At 51.5% G+C, this 20,024-nt stretch overlaps 2 protein-coding genes across 3 annotated transcripts; both read right to left on the bottom strand.

The window, feature by feature from the left end:
- Nucleotides 1-1,059: 1,059 nt before the first annotated feature.
- Nucleotides 1,060-15,345, bottom strand: prrc2a (proline-rich coiled-coil 2A). 2 transcript variants are annotated; one of them, XM_067255444.1, is made up of 17 exons: nucleotides 15,006-15,345; nucleotides 12,818-12,969; nucleotides 11,482-11,659; nucleotides 10,757-10,856; nucleotides 10,529-10,610; nucleotides 10,229-10,372; nucleotides 9,770-10,041; nucleotides 9,204-9,289; nucleotides 8,891-9,039; nucleotides 8,155-8,257; nucleotides 7,844-8,030; nucleotides 7,535-7,627; nucleotides 6,768-7,317; nucleotides 6,378-6,634; nucleotides 5,340-5,631; nucleotides 4,990-5,203; nucleotides 1,060-4,853 (listed from the first exon to the last, which is right to left on the bottom strand). In XM_067255444.1, exons 2-17 carry the CDS (start codon nucleotides 12,930-12,932, stop codon nucleotides 1,793-1,795), a joined length of 5,883 nt encoding a protein of 1,960 aa, XP_067111545.1. In that variant the 5' UTR covers nucleotides 12,933-12,969; nucleotides 15,006-15,345; the 3' UTR covers nucleotides 1,060-1,792. The 2 variants fall into 2 exon arrangements, with proteins under 2 accessions (XP_067111545.1, XP_067111546.1); XM_067255445.1 differs by lacking the exon at nucleotides 7,535-7,627.
- Nucleotides 15,346-15,604: 259 nt separating this feature from the next.
- On the bottom strand, nucleotides 15,605-19,669 carry neu1 (neuraminidase 1). The gene is made up of 6 exons (XM_067255877.1): nucleotides 19,446-19,669; nucleotides 18,687-18,876; nucleotides 18,304-18,566; nucleotides 17,775-17,957; nucleotides 17,178-17,397; nucleotides 15,605-17,012 (listed from the first exon to the last, which is right to left on the bottom strand). Exons 1-6 carry the CDS (start codon nucleotides 19,542-19,544, stop codon nucleotides 16,792-16,794), a joined length of 1,176 nt encoding a protein of 391 aa, XP_067111978.1. The 5' UTR covers nucleotides 19,545-19,669; the 3' UTR covers nucleotides 15,605-16,791.
- Between the last annotated feature and the right edge of the window lie 355 nt (nucleotides 19,670-20,024).

Genomic DNA, 20,024 nt, shown 5'->3' with positions numbered 1-20,024 from the left:
GTCCTGTCACTATCTCAAATCAAGCGGTGTGCCATCTTGTGAGTTGTGTGTGACAACACCTGTGTGCATCAAGCTTGGATACAAAAGGATTTCCTGTAATACTCTGATAGCTTTTGTTCCTTGCAGATGATGTTTGGAAATATGGTTCATGTTGGGTGGGTGGCCCCATTAGCTCCTCTATGCCACCCCTCCTTCCAAGTTCAGTATTCAGTTCAATAGAGAGCTTTTGTGTCGACTCAGCACTTAAACGGTGTAATGTGCGCTTTGAAAATACTTCCCCCAAATGTGGAGCTTGCCTGTCCCTCTTTCTCTGAGGAGTCACACACAGCACAATGTGGATGTGTCTGAGAAGTGAACATTCCTGCTAGTGGAACAGCAGAGCAGATCGAATAGTACAACAGAAGTACAATACTCAGGCAGCAGATTCTGCTGCTGCATCGTGTGTAACTTGGCTCATTAAATAAACAAACACCAACCAGGTCTTTATACTATATAGGAGTGCTTAAAGTGGACACTTCTCTACCGAAGCAATAAAACATTTCCTAAACAGTAAATAGTTAAGCCAAACCTTTTGTATTTACTTCTTTCGCCATGACATCATGTCAAACTTATTTTGCTTCAATTGGTGGGGGGAAAAAAAACTTTGAAATGGTAGTCAAAAGAGGCAATGGTTTCTAAAATAAAGCATTCAAGCTATCAATTCAGTCTTGATAAGGGTAAACAACAAACTTGAAAGTGAACAAGAGGGAAAACATGTCTTTCAGGGGAAAGAACCTCTCCATTTGCAGTGTGAGGATCCTGCTGCAGGTTGAGAGGATGCTACGATGAGGCTAAGAGAGACTTTGTATAACAGGACCCAACGCAACCAAAAGACTTAGCAGAGGAAGTCTAGTCAACAAAATGGAAAATAAGAATCACACTATTTCTGAACAAGCAGCAAAGACATTGATAGAGATGAGATTGATGAGTGTGAGTGAGCAGTAGTACTTCAAAAGGATCTTGTCACAGTAATCAGATGTACTTCTTGTCAGGAGCAAAAAACTCAGAGGGAGGTGGGGAGATTGTATAAAAAGGGATTTTAATGACCTGCGTTGCAGAAGAAAAAAAAATACACACCCCTAACTTTTTTATAAGGGAAGGAGGCTGAACCAAAACAGACAAATGAGAAAAAAAAGAAAAAAAAACTGCAAGAAAAGATAAAGAAAAATATATAGTATGGTACAATTGTTCTCATTGAAAGAACCTGCACTCCTAACCAGCCACAGGAGCAAGCTGCTGCAGAACAGCCCACCTGATACCACCCCAGCCCAAAGCGTGGTACACACACACACACACACAAATATAAAAATCTGCCATCTCTTAGTTTGCCAATTCAACCAACAAATTTTCATGTCACACTGTCTGCAAAAACGTTGACTGGTGGATGTCTACGTCATTTTGTGCTTGTAGATGTAAATGCGTACGTGTTCTCAAATGCTGTCAGTCCCGAAAAAAGGTTCAAAGAAACCCTGGTGCCTGCAGAATCTAGGAGTGAGATGTAGGGGGTGGGGGTGACTGAATGGAGGAGGCTAACGGAGCAAAGAAAGGGTTTACATAAACGGACGGTAGACAGCAGATAGGAGGGGGGGAGTGGGGGGGCTAACGTGAATGTGTACACTGTCTCCCTCACTAGGTGTCGTACAATAACGTGCTAATGGTTAGGAGGGTATGAGATAAGAGATGAAAGATGATAAAGAAAACGTTAAAAGAAGTTGGGGGTTGGGTTGGATGCTAAATGTTTCCAGATCTTCCATCACTTCCTGTTCTTGGGGGAAGGCCAGTTGCCACGCCTCTCTCCCCGGTTGCCTCCTCCGTTGCCTGCTCCTCCTCCTCCGCCCCCACCAGGCGGGCCTCGCGGACCCCTTCCTCCACCACCACCACCTCCTCCTCCTCCTCCTCCACCTCCTCCTCCTCCTCCTGTGTTCACCCTGCGGTTCTGACGCTCCATCCCGGGGCGCTGGCTAGAGAAGCTTCTCTTGTTCGCCGCAGACTCCTTCGCCGTCATCTCTCGTTCGCCAACGCCCCCTCCCCCTCCTCTGCCTGTCGGGTGGTGGTGATGGTGAGAAGAGTACGACTTCCCTCCTCCTGCCTCTCTCTCTCGGAACTCGGTGAAGTCGCTGCTCTCCGAGGCCGTCTCCCACTCTTCGTTGGCCTGGTCCGAGTTATGGTTGGAGAAGTCCGGGGATTTGGCGCCCCCTACAGGATTATGGTTGTGGTGGTGCTGAGATTGAGACTGTCCAGCATTGCCCTGGTTGTAGTGATGGTGGTGATGGCTGTTCAAATTCACATTAGCACTGCCAAGATGGCCACTGGCGCTGTTGTTGTTTGTAGTCGTTGTGGCGTTGTGGTTAGCGTTCTGGGCGTTCCCAGTTGTGGGAGCTGTGTTGGGGACACAGTCTGTATCCTGAACAGAATTCTGGGAAGGTGAGGAGGGTCTCCCTCCACCAATGACCCCAACGCCCCCGTTGATGCGAGCGGCGTTCTCTCGTTCCTTCAGCCGGCGGAAGCGCGGCGGCTTATCCTGCTGATGCTGGGAGCGGCCGTGGCGCCGGCGACGAGGCGGGCGCTCAAAGCCCCTGGGAGGAAACCCACGCCCCTCTGAGCCCGACAGAGGAAGCGGAAGGGGGCCGCTGGAAGTAGAGGTGGAGTTGGTTGAGGACTGCTGGGTCCCAATGCCCCCGTTCTCAGCGGAGCCCTGTGGGGCTGGAGCAGTGGCAGCAGGGGCGGACTGGGACTGTGGAGGGTTGGCTCCCTGGCTCTGGGCCTGGCTACCATCAGCTGCCTTCTCCTTCTTGTCCCCGCTACTCCCTCGGCCCGGCTCCTTGGGGGCGGACGACTGAGATGGTGCCTGCTGCTTTCGCACAGAGGCCGACGGCTTCGAGGACCAGCCCTGGGAGGCGGAGCCTGACCCTGACCTGTGAGCGCCGGCCATACCACCTCCCCCTCCCCCGCTCCTATAGATCCCTCCTCCTCCACCACCTCCGCCCCGGCCCCTCCTGGAGGGCACTCCCCTGGGGGTGAACACCCTGGCCTGGGAGCCTCTGGCTGGGCCGGAGGAGCCGCCGCCACCGGGGATACCGTCGGAGCCGTTCTTGGTGCTGGGCTTGCGGTCCTCCTTGTCAGACTGGGCGAGGTCGCTGGCTGCACTCTCGCTGCCCGTCTCCGAGCCCCTCTGCCTCCTCCTTTTGGGGATCTCTTCGTACTCGGAGCCCTCGCTGCGCGTCTCGCTGCGGTTCCTGGCGCGCGCCGGGTTGGGCTGCGACCTCTCCTGGCCGTGCCGCCCCCCCGAAGTCTCACCTTTGAACTCCTGGTGGTAGCCGGTACCCACGGAGGGCCGGTAGTCCCGGCTGCTACGGCCGCCGCCGCCGCCCCTGCCTCGGGCGCTGATGCTCCCGCTGGGCGCGCCGGCCGCGTACGTCCCGCGGTAACCTCGCCCACGGCCGTAAAACTCGCCCCCGCGTCCCCGGCTGGCTCGGCTGCCCCTGGCGGAGTAGGACGCCGCCCCGCCACTCTCGAAGGAACGCTCCCTCTCCCTCCTGGAGGGGGGGCCAGAGTACCCAGAGGAGGGGGCAGGGTTGTCCCCGTCTTTGGGCCCTCTTCCTGGACCTCCGCCTCCTGCGGGCCGGTCCTTCCCGCCGTTGCGTGGCTTGGCGGTCTGCGCCGCGTCGTCTTTACCAGACAGAGCAGAGGATTGTGGGCCAGAGGAGGCGTCTTGCTTAGCCGACGGTGGCTGGCTGCTGTCCGGCTCTTTGTCCTTCCCGGATCCCCCCGCGTTGGGCTTCTCTCCTCCTTCGCCCTCTCCGCCCTCCCTCTTCATCTCCTTCAGTACGGGCCTCTTAATGGGCCCCGCCCTCTTGTTGGCATTGCTGCCCCCTGACTGGCTGGAAGGTTTGTGGTCGGACGAGGGATTGGCTGAATCCTCCCCTCGTGCGCTCCCACCCACTGCGGCGTTGGCCCTCCTGCTGTGAGATGAGGCCCCGGGTGTGTTGCTGGAGCCGGGCCTCGGCCCCCACTGGGTCTCAGTCTTCTGCTCCCGTCCTCTCAGGCCCTCTCTGGGCTTGGGGTGGTGGTGCTGCTGCTGCTGGGAGCCCTGCTGCTGGGGCTGGGCCTGGGGGTGGAGCGGGTGCTGGGAGGGGGGTGGAGCGGACGACTGGGAGGACGAGTGAGCGTGCCCGGGGGTGGTTTTGTCCTGCTTCACGCCGCCTCCACTTCCGCCGTGAGTCTCGTGCTCCCTCTGGGTGGGCAGGTGATGCAGGGCCGCCTTGCCGCTGCCATCCTCCCTGGCCGAGGATGAAGAGGAGGAGGAGGAGGAGCAGGAGGAGGACAGGGACGGCTGGTGAAGCGGGGGGGAGGGGTCCCCCTTCTTGGGCTCGCGGCCGTTCTCGGGCTTGTGTGTTTGGAGGTGGAAGTGGGAGGGGTTGTGGGGGTGGTGGCCGTGGTGGTGGTGAAGGTGGGAGCTGCTCTCCAGGGGGGAGAGGTCGGCGCGCCCGTTGCGGTCGTAGTGGGGGGTGCCCCAGATCTGGCCCTGCTGGCCTCCTCCCCTAGGGGGGCCCTCGTCCTGGTGGCTGAAGCCCCCCCCACTGCCTCTTTGCTGCTGGTGGGGGGGCATCCGGGTGCCACTGTCAGGAAAGTTGCTGTAGTTGCCCCGGCCACCCATGAAGGACTGGTGGGGATGGGGGTGGTGGCTGCCACCCTGCCCGCCCACCTGGTTGCCCACCGGGGGTGGGGTCTGGTTGGAGGAGCCGGAGGCTGAGCTGGGCTGCTGGATGGGCCCTGGGCCTCCTTCTCGCATGCGCACTGGAGGGGTGTCACTCCTAGTAAGGGGAACGGGAGGGAGTTGGAGGGAAACCGTGATGTGGATGCTAATTATAAAACCATATCAAAAAGATTATATTGGACTGAAAAAAATGAATATATATATTTACAGAATGACACATGATATATCCATACCTGGGCCCCTTGCTCATATCCTCATCCTCCTGCTTCTGCCTGAGGGGGGAGCCGAGTCCACGACCCTCCACACCCCCAGGGAACACCTCTGGGCCCCAGGCCAGCTTCGGGTCTATGGGGGGAGTCCCGCGGTGCGGGTGTCCAGGGTGCTGCTGCCTGTCGAAGGGATCTGAACCAGAGCCCCCTGAATCAGACCTCTCCCGCCCCATCATACCTGCAACGCAGAAACAGGTTACAATGCTAGGAAAACAGGTACACACTGTCACCAATTGTCTTGTCATCAGTAAGGCCTATTTAACGCGCTTCCTGGTGGTGTAAGCTGGCCACAGAGATGACCCCAGTAGACCCACCTGAGGGGTGCATGTTAGTGGAGTAGTAGTCCATGGGTGGGGGGCGGCCCTGCATCATACGGGGGTCCATGTAGGGCATCATCATCCAGCGGGGGTCAAAGTTCATGGCCAGCGGTGGGGGGCGCCCCATGGAGCCTGGCTGGTAGAGGGGGGACTGCTTGGGGCAGGGCTGGGGCGTGGAGCCTGGGGAGGGCCCCTGGGGGGCCGGGGGCTGGGGAGGCAGCGGGCCCTGCTGGCTCACCTGGCTGTGCTGCTGCTGCTGCCACTGCTGCTGCTGCTTCAGGAGCTGCTCCTGCACGCACATCACACACACATCACATTATTATTCATTTAGCAGACGCTTCTTTCCAAAGTAACGTACAAACAGTGCATATGAAGCAGCAGCTGTATGCTTCCACAGTCTCTCGGAGGTTATGTTCTGAGCTACGTCGTACAGCGGCTGCTTCTCAGTTGCCAGGTGTGGGGAACAAAAAATTATCTCTCCATTAAGGTAGCTAGCTGATCAATGTATGGTGAATAAATAAGACTACTACACGAGGCTCAGGAAGCTGATGGCACACAAACACTGGGCGGACTGATGGACTGGACCTAGAAATACATCTGCTCTAGATGCATATGGCTATAGGTGTCTGCTAAAATATGACATGATTCCTTTGATTGAGTGTGGAACTGTATAAATACATTTGACTCATCTTTGACTATTTTGAATCACACAAATACCACAAAGCCTGCAATGCAGTGCGGTTGTGTGGGGACTGTTCTGGTAAAACATTGATTTGTCGTTATTGATCAGAGCATGAAGCCATTCCAGTCTGGGACAGAGTATGAACGCCAGGAGGCTCTGAAGAACGACAACACAGTCAATGAGTGGGGAAAATATCCCAAACAAGGACTGCTTAGACATCTGAAAAACCCACCAAGCTGTGCTCACAATGACTCAGTAAAGCCAATGAAGGTAAAGGGGGTGGGTGTGAAATGACCAGAAGAAGACAGCTGAACTGCTAAGGAATCCAGATGGAATGAGAACATCCTCCTCACCTGCTGCTGCCTCTGGAAGCGAGGGGGCAAGGACTTCTGGTACTTGGAGTATCCCTGGGCAGGAAGCCCGCTGGCTTGGCGACCAGCTCCTCCACCAATACTCTCCACCTTCACTGGGTCTCCTCCCCCTGCTCCTCCTCCTCCGCTACGTGGGTGAGTGCCACCCGGGGCTTCTTCCTTGCACTCCCCAGCGATAGGGGCCTCCAACAGGGGCTGCTGTTGCTGGGGCACTGGGGGCTGGGGACAAGGCTGGGTGTCTGGAAAAGGCGGCGCAGGACAATGGTCATTAACAGCAACGCTCAAAATACAAGGGGTTGTCAAACAAGAGATCACATGGTCAATGCGGAGGGTATGAGGTCAGTCACGGGGGTGCACTCTGTCAGGGCTCACCAGTGTTGGAGTCATAGCTGCTGTTGCTGTTCGCCCTCTGCCTATCCCCGCCGGGCCCTGCTCCTGGCTGAACGGACAGCAAGAGGGGCTCCTCTGGGTCCACGCAGGGGGACGGGGGCTGGCTGATGTTGGGGGAGGAGGCGGAGGCCGACAGGGAGGGGCTGGGGCTGCCCGCCGTGGCTGCGGTGGAGCTGCCGTCCAGGCTGGGGGGCTTGCTGCCGCCCCCCAGGTGCTGCTTCTCGTCCAGCCTCTTGAGTTTCTCGGCACACGCCGCGCGCCTCTCCTCCTCCATCCGGCGCTCCTCCTCCTCCCGGCGGCGGCGGGCTCGCTCCACGGCGGCGGAGATCTCCGTGGAGGACTGCTTCCTCCTCTGGCGCCACGTCTCGTCCTCGTCCTCGCCCGGGGGCGGGGCCAGCAGGCCTGCCTGGGGGGGAGGGGTGGGGCCTCCGGCCTGGGGCGGGGCTTGTTGCTGGGGAGGGGCGGACTTCCCTGCGGGCAGGGCGGCAGGGCCGGAGCCTGCAACTGGGCCAGCCTGGTTATGAGGGCGGTCCTGAGACACACACACACACACACACGTCAGGAAAGGCAAAACGGAAACACCGAGCTGCACTAGCATCAATCCCTCTCTTTGTGTGACGACGACTGAGACAACAGCAAGTGGGCAACGAGAAACGTAAAGCAACGGACGTCATGTCATGGGAGGAATGCATCACGAATGAACACCGTATGGATGGGTGCATGTCTACCAGGCCCTAGCCCCCAGATACCTGTCGGTAGTAGGAGTAGGGCCCCTGTCCGAGGAGAGGCCCTGGTGGGGGGGAGGGCTGCTCCCGGGGACCACCCAGCCCAAGCCTACGTCCCTGTATACAGGCAGGCACACAGCAGTTAGCCAGGCTAAATATGCAGTTTCCACACCACACATACCTCATTACTACCCCGCTTCTCCTCTCCTCACCCTGACCTGGGTTTTTTTTGTTTGTTGTTTGTTTTGTTTTTACCCTATCGAGTGTTCCATCTTTCCTGAGCGCGTTTAAGCTGCCTCTCAAAAAAGGCCCTGTGTCAGTGGAGAGGTGTACCTGGTAGGAGGTGGGGGCACCTCCCTGGCCCCCCCAGCCGCTGCCCCCCTCCTCGGCCCAGCCTGGCTTGCTGGAGGGGGGCGGGGGGCCGTCGGTGGTGGGAGGGGTGCGGCGACTGTCGCCCCCGCTGTCGGAGGCTCGCGAGCGGGTGCCTGGAGGAGGGCCGTCCTGGGGCCTCTGGTGGTCCCTGTGGGCGGGGACAGCAAGGAGGAGGAGGGAGGGGCACGTGTCAATATAACAGCCATTACTAGATAGTCATTCTCCACAAGCACACATCCCAACATGCCTCTGACCCGACGGCGCCTCCTTACCGCGCTCCGTTCTTGCTCTCGCTCCTCTCCTCGTCCCCCTCGTCCTCCCCTTCGTCGTCGCTGAACTTCAGCTTGGCCGAGTAGTCGATCTCCTCGTGAGCTCCTGTGGACGGGGCGAGAGTTGGGGCACGTTACGCCACAAGCGAGCACAACGTGCCATCGTACCATGGCGACACGCTCACGCAACGCGAGCGGCACCAGGAGGACATTAAACAATGCATGCTCTTCATCTCTCTCTCCCCCCCCCCCTCCCCACTGTAACAAACCTGATCCTTGTCCCCTCCCCCCCTCCCCCAGAGCTGCATGTAGACGATGCAGTGGAAGCTCTTTGGCTTGGCAGCAGGAAATCTGAGAGCTAGGCTGCATACAGGAGGCGCTTGTTGGCAAACATCACTCTCACTCTCCTCTACATCCATCATCTACTGAATCATTCAGGCGCAGCAGCACTAAAACAGCACCAGTACGATTAACAGATCAACTTTAATCAACCTCCCTCTCATCGAAAATAGATGGGGTTTTCTGACAGTATCTCAAATACAATAGGATAGGAGGGTTTCTATATGTAAGCTGTAGCTTTTTTGGCATCTGTTTAGCTTTCCCTTATATGATATAGAACCATAAAGTGAAGGCCATTTCAACTTTTGGACTCATCAACGTTGACTGATGGAGCTCATCACGTGCAACAACAGTTGAGCTAAAGCCCAGATCCCAGGAGGTATCCCAGGAGGTCACCCACCTGCCCAGCCCTCGTCTCCATCATGGTCCAGCTCGTCCAGCTCCTTCAGGTCATCCTGCTTCAGGATGGAGGGACGCTTCACCACCTCTCCCCCACCACGTGGCCCACCCTGGGGCCTCCCGTCTGGGCCGCCCTGGGAACGAGCGAACCTGGAGGGGTAAGGGGAGCGGGGAGACAGGAGGATGGCAAATATGGCAAGTTAGGCTGTGTTCTACATAATGGCTCTGTGTGTTCAGTTAAAAGCCTTCACCTGGTGTCATTTATTTTACAAATATATAAATGTGTGAGTGTAAAAAGGGGGGGCTCTGTTCACCTGGGGGCTGCCTCTCCCGGTGGGGGGAACCTGTAGGGCCCCTGGGGGCCGTAGGGAGGCGGGAAGGGCAGGTAGGGAGGGTACATCTGAGAAAGGGAGAAAGGAACACAGGTTTAGATAGCAACAAGCTCAGGAACAGTCAGGGTAAGGCTGTGTAGATGTGAAGGCAGAGAGCAGAGCAGTGAGTGAAAGGCTGAAGCAGACAGGCCTGTCACCCAGCAACGCTGCTGTTCTCTCCTCTCACAGAGGAATTACTTTACAAAAAACATTGACTGACCCTAACCCATTGCTTAAAAAAAAAAAATATATATATATATCAAAAAGAGTCAAACACCATCTGTGCAACAATATGTGGTATGGTATCATATACAGATGTGGTGCAGTATTACAGTGTAGGACTTTTCTCATACTAAGATGACTCAGATGTTTCCTTTCGAGCCAACGCCTCCAGATATGAAAAGCTTCACAGTGCATTACAGGTGGCTTGCTCAAACTCTAGTCGACGTGTGAGAACAGAAGTACGAGCTGACGTGGAGCGCGGGTAAAAGCGGGGCGGACAGACTTACGAAGGGGGGCATGATCCCTCGGTAGGCAGGGAAGCCGGGACCCACCGCCGGCTGAGGGAGGGGCAGGGAGGGGCTGCCCGCGGGCGGGTTCCTAGGTGGCACGTGGGACGAGGGATTCTGCTGCTGCTGGAGAGAAGGCGGAACCTGGCCAACCCCTCCGACCGCCGCCCCCTCCATCACCAAGGCCCCTCCAGCACCACCCTCCGCTACCCCCTCCCCCGCCAGGGCGGGCGCCAGGGCGCGGCCCCCACCGTCCCGCCAGCTTGTAACGTCTGAGGAGAGGGGGGGGGAGATGGGAGTAACGAAAGAGGAAGACAGAGGTCAGTAACCATGTGAGGTCTGTGCTGTGTGACAACAAAAGACACAAAAGCCCTTTCTGGCTTGTTTGCCAAGGATGCCCTGATTAATGTATCCTAGGTCTACATTCGGAATGGGATGACGATGAGGGTTATTACTCACTCGGGGGGCGGAGGCTTGGTCCGGGCCCATACCACTGATCTGCAGTGCCCTGTTCTCTGCCAACCCTGTCCTGGTCGCCAGCCGCCTGCAGGGTGGGAAATTCCTCGCGAGAGAATGGCGACTGTTGGTTTGATCCCTTTCCACCTGAGCCCGGGGAACAGGGGGAGGTGGTTAGCGGGGGGCCATGTGCAGGTCTGGTTTACGGTCTGCTATCGCCAGACGCCAATGTGGCAGGTCCCTCTGCTGTGAAGACATGGCCACAGAGAGAGACAGGAGGGAAGGAAGAGAGACACCACTCACCATCTCCTTGTGCTCCAAGTGTAACATTGGCCTGAGGCCAGGACCTTGCCCCTGCGGCCTGGGCTGAAGCCGGGGCCGGCGCCTGAGAGGGACACACAGAACGACAAGGAGAAAACCATCATACGGGATAGGATGTGGAGGATTGTGGTACATAGCTCCGCCATCTATACAAGTTGAAATAGATGCGCCTGCGGTAAGAGTGTCTGTGTGCGTGTACATCGTCGATACCTCTGGAGCTGGGGGGGTTCTCGGACGAGTCGGTTCTGCAGGCGTCTGTGAAACCACAGGCTGCTGCGACTCCGGCTGCGGTGCTGACAATACATCGGTACTGAAGAGAGAGAGAGAGATGGTGATCAGGAGAGAGAGTGATCAGGAGAGAGAGAGTGATCAGGAGAGAGAGAGTGATCAGGAGAGAGAGAGTGATCAGGAGAGAGAGAGTGATCAGGAGAGAGAGAGTGATCAGGAGAGAGAGAGTGATCAGGAGAGAGAGAGTGATCAGGAGAGAGAGAGTGATCAGGAGAGAGAGAGTGATCGAGAGAGAGAGTGACATCAGGAGAGAGTGACATCAGGAGAGAGTGACATCAGGAGAGAGTGACATCAGGAGAGAGTGACATCAGGAGAGAGTGACATCAGGAGAGAGTGATCAGGAGAGACAGTGAAATCAGGAGAGAGAGAGTGATCATGAGAGAGAGGACCACAACAGATGGGCCGGAGTCATTCTGACACCATGGCTAATTACTGAGCTGAAACGTGTTCCTTCTCTCTATCACACCTTAGCTGCCACATCTCCGACGAACAGGACATCTGGAAGGCGGGATTGTTCTCGAGTGGCGCACGACACATTTTACATTAAAACGGAGGCTTCTGTACATAAGACGCATTGCTTCGCGAAGACATTTTTAGCTGACTGGAGAATGCGGTGCTGTTTGTCGGGGGGCAGTGCGGGACCTCACCTCTTTGGGTCTGCTGGTTCCTGCTTGCTTGCCCATCCTGTGCCGTCTCTGGGAACGAGGGAGACGTTGGGGTCGTTGCCTTTGTTCTCCGCCTTCAGACTGGGCAGGTTGGCAGGGGGGGGCATGCGCCGCGCGGAGGCAACTTTACCAAGAGACTGCAGGCCATGGCGGGGGGGAACTGGTGTGGAGAGCAAGGAAGGGGTAGAAAAGGGAGGGCAGAGACACCACAGAGATAAAGGGAGAGACCGAGATAGAAAAGGAAGGAGGAGAGAGATAGAGAGCGGGGGGAAAGCAGGGGGTTGGGTAGAGAAAGAGACCGGAGGGGAAGTCATTAGCAGGGAGCCCAGTGTAACTTGACACCCTGGGGGGGGGGGGGGGGGGGGGGGGACAGAACAGAGAGGAGGGGCATGCCAGCCACAGCAGTGCTCGCTAACAGGCTGCTACCCTACACAATGAGATGCTTCAACAACTCCATACAATTGGAAGAGAATAGCCCAAAGACACCCTCATATCCACCGTTTCCTTTGAATACGTATCTGAGAGGTTTCCCAGACTAAAATAACGCTGTGAGTAAATGTATTGCTCTACTCTGATGGGAGGATGCTGCTTGACTCATAGGGTAGAGTCTCCAGTGTTTGGGTGGCGGTCTGAACAGGGTAGGCCTATCTGTGTTGAATATCAATCCCTCATTTGTTCCTATGGTCTGAGAGACCTAAACCACACAAGAGTTGGGTGCTCCTGCTGTGTGTGTCTGTGTGGGTTGGGTGCAGTTTGGAAACAGGGGCTGCTGCTTAGACATGGTGGGGAGCTGCTGAATTAAACATGGGGGGGTGAGATCTTGCGCCAGTCAAACTGCTATTACAAGCAGACCTCTGTGTCACACCGAGGCCAGGGCCAACTAGCCAGCCAGCCTTTGTGTTGTCCACTCTTGATATAAGCCTATGGCCTCTATGGCTCTCTGTCATTTGAGCCTAGGTCTGCAAACTCAAATGTACTGACGCGTATCCTTTATGTGCATTAATCTTGCGGGGGGAAATAAAGATAATCAGAGCAATGCAAAATCTACCAACCAATGTGGTTGTTCAGTACAATTGAGGTTATCCATGTTACTAGCTAGTATGACATAACCTTAACTCATCTACTTCAACTATGGCCTATGGAATGGAACCCTTTAAAAATACAGAGTTAGAATCTACTGTCTTTATTCGATACCATGTCTGCAAATACGACACACATTCAAATCATTGAGACAAATACTGAGAAAAACCTCCAAAACCAATGAAATGGCAATGAGCTTCATCATTCCAGTTCCCTCCAAACTACAACAGATACTCACCAACAGGCTTTTGTGCTTCAAGGCTCTTTCCTTTGTAGGTTTCAAACAGGTTGAGAGATGCATACTTGGTTTTGCCATCCTTCCCCTTTGCAGTTTGCCCAGAGCGCTCTGACATTGCGCTGTCCGCTCATTGAGTATGGTGAGCCCTGAGACTGAGGAGACCGAGAAGAAGTAGTGAGAGAAAGAGACATTAGACACCAGACGTACGGTGAAAGTGAGAGGCAACTAAATAGTGGTGTTGAGTTGACAAAGGGTTCTACACAGCGACAGGATTCTCGCTCTTCCAGCCTGTAACTTTGCATTTGCTGTGCAGCACCCAACAGTGTACGTTAGTGCAAGTTGACTTTGCTCTAAATCTGATGCCCCTGGAGGAGGCCCAGTCCTCTGACTGGATGCATGGCTGCTGCTAGGTCTACATCAGAGATCCTAACCCCAGCCAGCACTTCCAGCAGGAAATTCTGTACTTATAGAAAAGGCAAAGAACCACGGTTGCCATGGAGATACATTATAAATGATATTCCTCCATGTATGCCTTGAAAGGGAGTGCCACCATGGCAACACCAGTGTGGATCTTGTTTTACTGCTCACCAATAAAATCCACTGACATCTGTCCAATTCATAAAGATTTGGCTGGCCTTAAGGTCCGCTGCACTGTTTAGCAAAACCCTGTCGACTGCTATTACAAGAGATGACGACCCCCCCCTCCCCCTCCCTCCATACACACATTTTAATACCTTCTCTTCGTAATTCAGTTTGTGATCAATTAGTCATTTTCATTATGATCAACTTTCGCTAGCATGACAATGGGTAACACACAATGTTCCCAACCGGATGAAGGAAGTACTTCTGTATCTATCTATCTATCCATCTCTCCCAGGAGTTGAATCAATACAAATCTATTTGGCAAAATTCATTCTTACTGCTGTCCCAAAAATATGGCAGTTAAGTATTGAGACGAATGTCAAGTCATTATCTCCATCAACAATGATATCAGGCCTGTTTACATGTGGTAGCCTATACCATTTGGTAGAGACATCCGCAATGTTTGGTAGCTTTAAACCTTGTCTAACCTGTCTAAGCAACAAAAGAACAAGACATAATTTGGAACCACAGTAGAGAAGACGTAAGATAGGTAATTATATAAAATGTCAGACAGAACAAATTGAATTCGAATCACTATTTCCTACATTAACTGACCAGTAGCAGTTCTCAATATCATAAGAGATTAAATAATTAGGCCGTGGCGTGGCTGGCCAACTACAGCAGCTACGCTACGTGTTGTTTAGGGATTAACAAGGACAGCTAGTAACAAGCCATCAGTACAATACACCATCATTAGGGCCTTGTGGCTAGCTTGCTACAAGAGAACTTCATGGCCATACAGTAAACATTGCACAGCACCAGATCACTATGGTTACCGGTGTTGTACCACTACATCAGTTAAACATACCACACACGCGTTTCGGTGCCACAATATAACTACTGTGATTACCCCTCATCAATTTAGTATCGGCATCAGACGGCTAGCTCAACTAGCTAGCTAATACGGCCTCCATATTCACGTTGGGAGGGGGACTCACTGCGTTGTTTCATAATGCGTTTCCAATATCATGCAATGATTATATTAGACGCTACACATTTCTTATAGAATCACTGTGTATATAGCCATTTTAATTTGGATTGAGCAGGTGTATACTCAGTTGGTAATTGTGGAACAAAATAAACAAGAACAGTGTAATTTAGAAAGGAATTATATGGAAAGAACAAAACAAAATGGCGGTGTGGTTGGTAGGCCTGTCCGAATTCGAAGCTAGAACAAACCGGCTAGCTTAGCTTGAACGGTAGCTAAAGACGCTCAACGTCTGACATGTGAAATTCACAATTTGCACCGACTTATACTAGCGTTAACTATCGCTTCGATGTAATGCAAGCCAAGCTCATATGTTAACAACATGCCTTTTAGTGGGCCTAGATATATAGCTAACCAAAACATACCCTAATGTTCACTGCTCAGCTAACTATTAATACAATTTGCTTGCTAACATTAGCGAACCGTGCACTAGAACACGTATGTTAAGGCTAACGTTAGTTCACCACCAAGCTAGCTATATGTTGATTTCTAACCGTGGCCAAATTATGCATTTTGCTTAAAGTTACATAAAAATGCAAAATATTGGTAGCTACTAACCTGGTCTCGTCCCGACTTGTCTCGAGGTTGTATCGCAGAATTATATATTAGCTTAGCACTCACGTTAGCTTTCTGGCTAGCTACAGCTCACGCTGGGTCAGCGAGCTAGTTAGCTACTACTAGCAATGCCTTACTAGCAGGTTAGCTACTACTAGCTACGAGTTGCTAGTTCGTCGGCTAGCCAGCCCAAACTACGATATAATTATGATGTAAATTTAGGTAGAGAATGCTGGAGACTAATGTGTGTAAATCGGCTTACTTGTACTCCTTTTCTTTTTCCAAAAAACAAATGAAAAAGGAAAAAGAAAAATATTACAGAGGGCTTGATCCGTCACTACAAGAGCCGTCAACGGCTACTAGCGACGGCAGTGCAGAGGGGGGTGGAGGGCACGCAAAGAAGGCGGAGCAGAATTATCATAAGGAGTTCCGATTCCGATTTTCGTCCAATCAGCCCAAATATTCAGATTTTTTTTCTCCCAATAGTTTCTCTTTAAATCACGCCCTGTTCTTTTATGTAACGCATTGTTTGCGGCATCATATCAATACTTATAATTTAGTTACCGACACTTGAATTAGTAAAGATAACAGTAAAACGTGTGTAAACACATAGTTTATTCATACACTGATCACAACCTGATCAGACCAAATCATTTGGGTCACAAATATGATGCTTTTAATGTGGTCTGCTTCATTAAATAACTATAACTAAAAGAAATGTTTCCATTCCCTCTGAATGTTATTAAAGAAAATATTAACAATTTCCATAAATAAATTCAGACACAATACATGAATAGCTCCCTTTGTCATAATTGTTGATTTCATAATCAAAAGAAGTGTGGGAAGGGATACATTTCTATATAAAAATAGTGAATATTGAAATGGTGTGCATTTATTAAACTCATATTTAAGGAACACACTGATTTATCAGAAAAATTCATAAACATTTTGAGATTTTCACATCATTACATAAACAGATTTGAAAAAATCTGGGAAAACCTTTGGGCCATAACATATGGCAATTTAACTGATACTAACTCAATCAAAGTGCAGTAAGTGAACTCACTCTAAATGGAGAGTTATTGCATGCCAGATCAATCAGAACAAAGCGTTGATTCTGTGTTATTTAATTTACACAGTTTATGTAATAAGAGCTAAAAGCTGAACTGACACAAACAATTCCTATCTTTCTGGTCTTAGGGACACTAATGTGTCAATCCCCATCGTCATTCCCTCCTTCCTTCCCACTTCCACATTCACAGCCGGCAGGAAGTTGACACCAGCTCCGTGTGTATCACATCACTCTAGCTTCAGCAAGAGGACTGGTATTTTTAGATTAAGGCAGACTGATCCAACTTCATTCCAACAGTAATCTTCAGTCCTTCACCTGGATGGATGGGATGGGACTGTGATACACTTAAACTTTTAGGCCCAGTTTCCTAGACATGGATTAACCCTTGTCCTAGACTAAAAAAAGTTTTCAATGGAGATCTTCATTACCTTTTTCTTTTACTTTAGGACTAGGCTTTATCCCTGTCTGTGAAACTGGGCCTTAAACTTGCTTGGCTCTTTCTTTCTTTAAAAACCTTGGACATCCACATCCACGCCCCCCATTTCCTTCGCCTCTCCTACTTCCCACACCCAGGACATTTTAAGTAAATAGTGTCAATTAAAACAGATTCAGATAGTTCCTGAGAAAATATCAAATCTAATGTTGCCCATTATTGGCCAATATAAGAAATGAATGATCCAACTGCCCACATTAAGACACTCCTGCCCCAGTCCGGCTCTACCGTCCTCCATAGAGATGGATCTTGGCAAATGAGATGGTCTCGTCATAGTCCTTGTGGCCTTTCTCGTATATGACAAATATGTACTTCCTGTCCTCAGGGTAGTCACTCCTCAGTGATGTCATAGACGAGTAGCCACTTGGCCCGGCCCATATCTGAACAGCGTTCTTCTCCCAAGACGTGCCATTTGTCAGAGACCAGCGGAGGGTAAGGTTTACCCCTGGGCAGACAAATTGGGAGGGACGGAAAAATAAAAAACAAATGATCATTTAAAACCATGTGACTTAGCAGACAAACCAATTTAGGGGAGGCCCCTCTTAATCTGCAGTCAATGTTATACCACTACTTTGCCCATCCACAGAGCCCCCACCCCCTTGGTCCTTACTCTGTTGGCTGCTGGCAGGATTGGTGAAGTAGAGCACGCCCTCCTTCTGCAGAGCCCCCGCTGCCACCGCAGGGTCCACCAGGGTGGAGTCAAAAATCAGCTCCTCCAAGGGCAGAGATTCCCCTCCGTCCAGGCTGCGCACCACCACACGGCACCGGCAGTGGTAGTTGTACTGGTTGCGCACGTTGATGACAATGCTGCCGTCCTCCATCTCTACAGGCTGAGGAGAATGGATGGATGGAGGGAGGGAGGGTGGGAGGCAAGAGGGATGGATGGGTTTACGGATACAGACAGGGAGGCAGGATAGATGGTGGGAAAGAGGCAGGCAAGAGGGATGGAGGGAGGGATAAAGAGTGACTGAGCTGGAAAACTGAGTCTGGTAAATAAAGTAAATAATGGTACAAAGACTCAGCTTTACTCATCAATTCCTCCACAGAAATGTTTCAAAATCACCAAATTGTGTATAGACTTTTATGGGTCCCTTAGTCAATGATTATTCATAAAATGTAATTAATTCCCAGAGTTAGCTCACTGGCACAACAGTGGATAAGAAACTCTGATCATCCCAAAGTTTCTCCAGTCCTTCCCTGGTCTAACCTGGCACTCGTCTGGGTTGAAGTCTCCGGATTGTTTGGGCTGGTTGTAGGGGATGCTCTTTAGCGCGGCGCCATTGTTCCAGTTCCGTCCATGGTCGTCACTCAGGATGCAGAAAACCCCATCCCCCTCAATGCTGCCGTGACCACACACCACCAAGCGGCCTTTAGCTGGGGGGTAGCGCTTCTGTGAGGATGGACATGGACAGGAGGATGGACAGACTCAGCACACAGTCCACTGTCAGGAGGTGCCGGGCTTAAAGGCAGGGTCGGTAATGTTGTTGAGATGCATTTTTTGTCATATTTGCTGAAATAAACTTCACATCCTGATAGCAACCCATACATCTAAAACGTTTGATAGTACAATTGAATGAATCCAGTATCTGTGGGTGTTGCAGGACTGTAATAAACACAACCAATCACTTGGTTTGGACCAAACTTAATGATTGTAAAAACAAATCCTGAATGTAACCATCCACTGAGAGTTGACCAGAAGACAAGCCTTATAACGTGAGTATAAGGCTTCCACCAACCTGGATGCCGAAACCAGGCCCGGGGGCGAAGCTCTTCACCCCCAGCTGGACAGAGAGGTTGCGTGGGGGACTCCAGCTCAGGCCATCATCCAAACTCTCCACCATCATGGTGCTTGAGGGGCTGCAGTGGTAGCGGTGGAAACAGATAGAGTAGATCAGCATGATGGAGCCCTGCTCCTCATCTGCCACCACTGAGCCCAGGTTAAGACCATCCTCCAGAGAACCGTCATCCACTATGAACGAGGTGGGAGACCAGGTGGCCCCTAGAAGATGGAGAGATGGAGAGGTATATGACTTATGTGTCTCTATATTTAGGAGAAAAAGGTTGTTTACTGAATGATATTCTGTCTGTCTGTCTGTATGCTGAAGGGTGGGTACCATACCTCTGTCTGTTGAGCGACGCAGGGCAATAAACTTGGCTCCTAAGTCATTTTGTGATGCCTTCCTAGCCTCTGCAAAGGCAAGCAGACTGCCCCTTGGGGTGAAGCTGAGCAAGGGGATACGGTAGGTGTTCACCTCCCCAGCCCCTCTGGCCACCCACAACAACTGCTCGTCATAAACCAAAGGGTCAATCTGGAAGAAATGGGGGTTGGGATGGGATGGGGAACGGGGGGGGGCAGTGAGAGAGATTTGTTCATTAAAGAAATCCACGTTCTAAGAACGCTGACTGTTAGCTTGAGGTAGCGGTGAGTGAATCGAAACAGTGAAACAGACTTCGGCTTCCTTGACTGTTAAAGGAGAAAATTGACTGAAAAAAACAGCATGTGACAGAGCAATCAGCAAGGAGTGCCAGTGTCAGTAAAGTTCCTCAGGTGAAGTTTCTTCTTGCATTGTTAAAAATGTCACTGACTCTTTAAAACTCTTAAATGCGTTGCACATCACCCAGCATGAAAAGATCAGTTCATGCAAGTTCGATACAGGAAGAATGTTTACGAAAAGTCCTATGACCGTACAACATATTGTGACTGCTATAGACACCAAAACATAAAGCCTACTTATGGAATTACCTAACACAGGTTTTGAATGCCATGGAATTCCAGAAAACATCGTACAATGTTGGCTACCCTTGTAATTTGGGTATTCTACCCAATATCTTTTTTTAATTAATGAAAGATAGCTATGCAGTTTGCTCGTTGACATACCTCCAGGCCATTTACTGTGCATTCACAGTAACTTAACACAAAGGAAAAAAGAACAGCGATTCCACATCTCACGCGCATAGAAGACGGTCTTGCAAACATGTTGTTTGGTATGTTCCTTTACGGTTTACTGTTGTCTTGTAAATGTCAGAAAATCGACACAGATAAAGCTACAAGAAGTAACACTACCCCAGCCTGCTAGCTAGTTAACAGTGACCATATTCACATCCTGATCTAAACACTTCGGTTACATCATATGACAGAGGTTGGGTCACGTGACCTTTTTTGGTCATATGGCACTAGAAGAAATAAAAAAATAAGTCACATGATCGAAACCAAATAAAATGGAGAAAAAGTCAAAATAGCCTTAAAACTGAATATGGCCAAGGCAGCATATTCACATAATCACACTTAAATATGAAAATAACCGTTCATAGGCCAAAGTTGGTTGGTCGACAAGAAATCCATCACTGATAAAATTGGTAAAATGATTATACATATTTACATTTACTCATTTAGCAGACGCTAAATGACGCTCTTATCCACATATACCGGAGATCTCAGCTAGGATCGAGGCCTGCC

Source organism: Osmerus mordax, chromosome 18 (genome assembly GCF_038355195.1).
Source record: "Osmerus mordax isolate fOsmMor3 chromosome 18, fOsmMor3.pri, whole genome shotgun sequence".
Classification (NCBI taxonomy): Eukaryota; Metazoa; Chordata; class Actinopteri; order Osmeriformes; family Osmeridae; genus Osmerus; species Osmerus mordax.
This window is presented reverse-complemented; position numbering and strand designations above follow the sequence as displayed.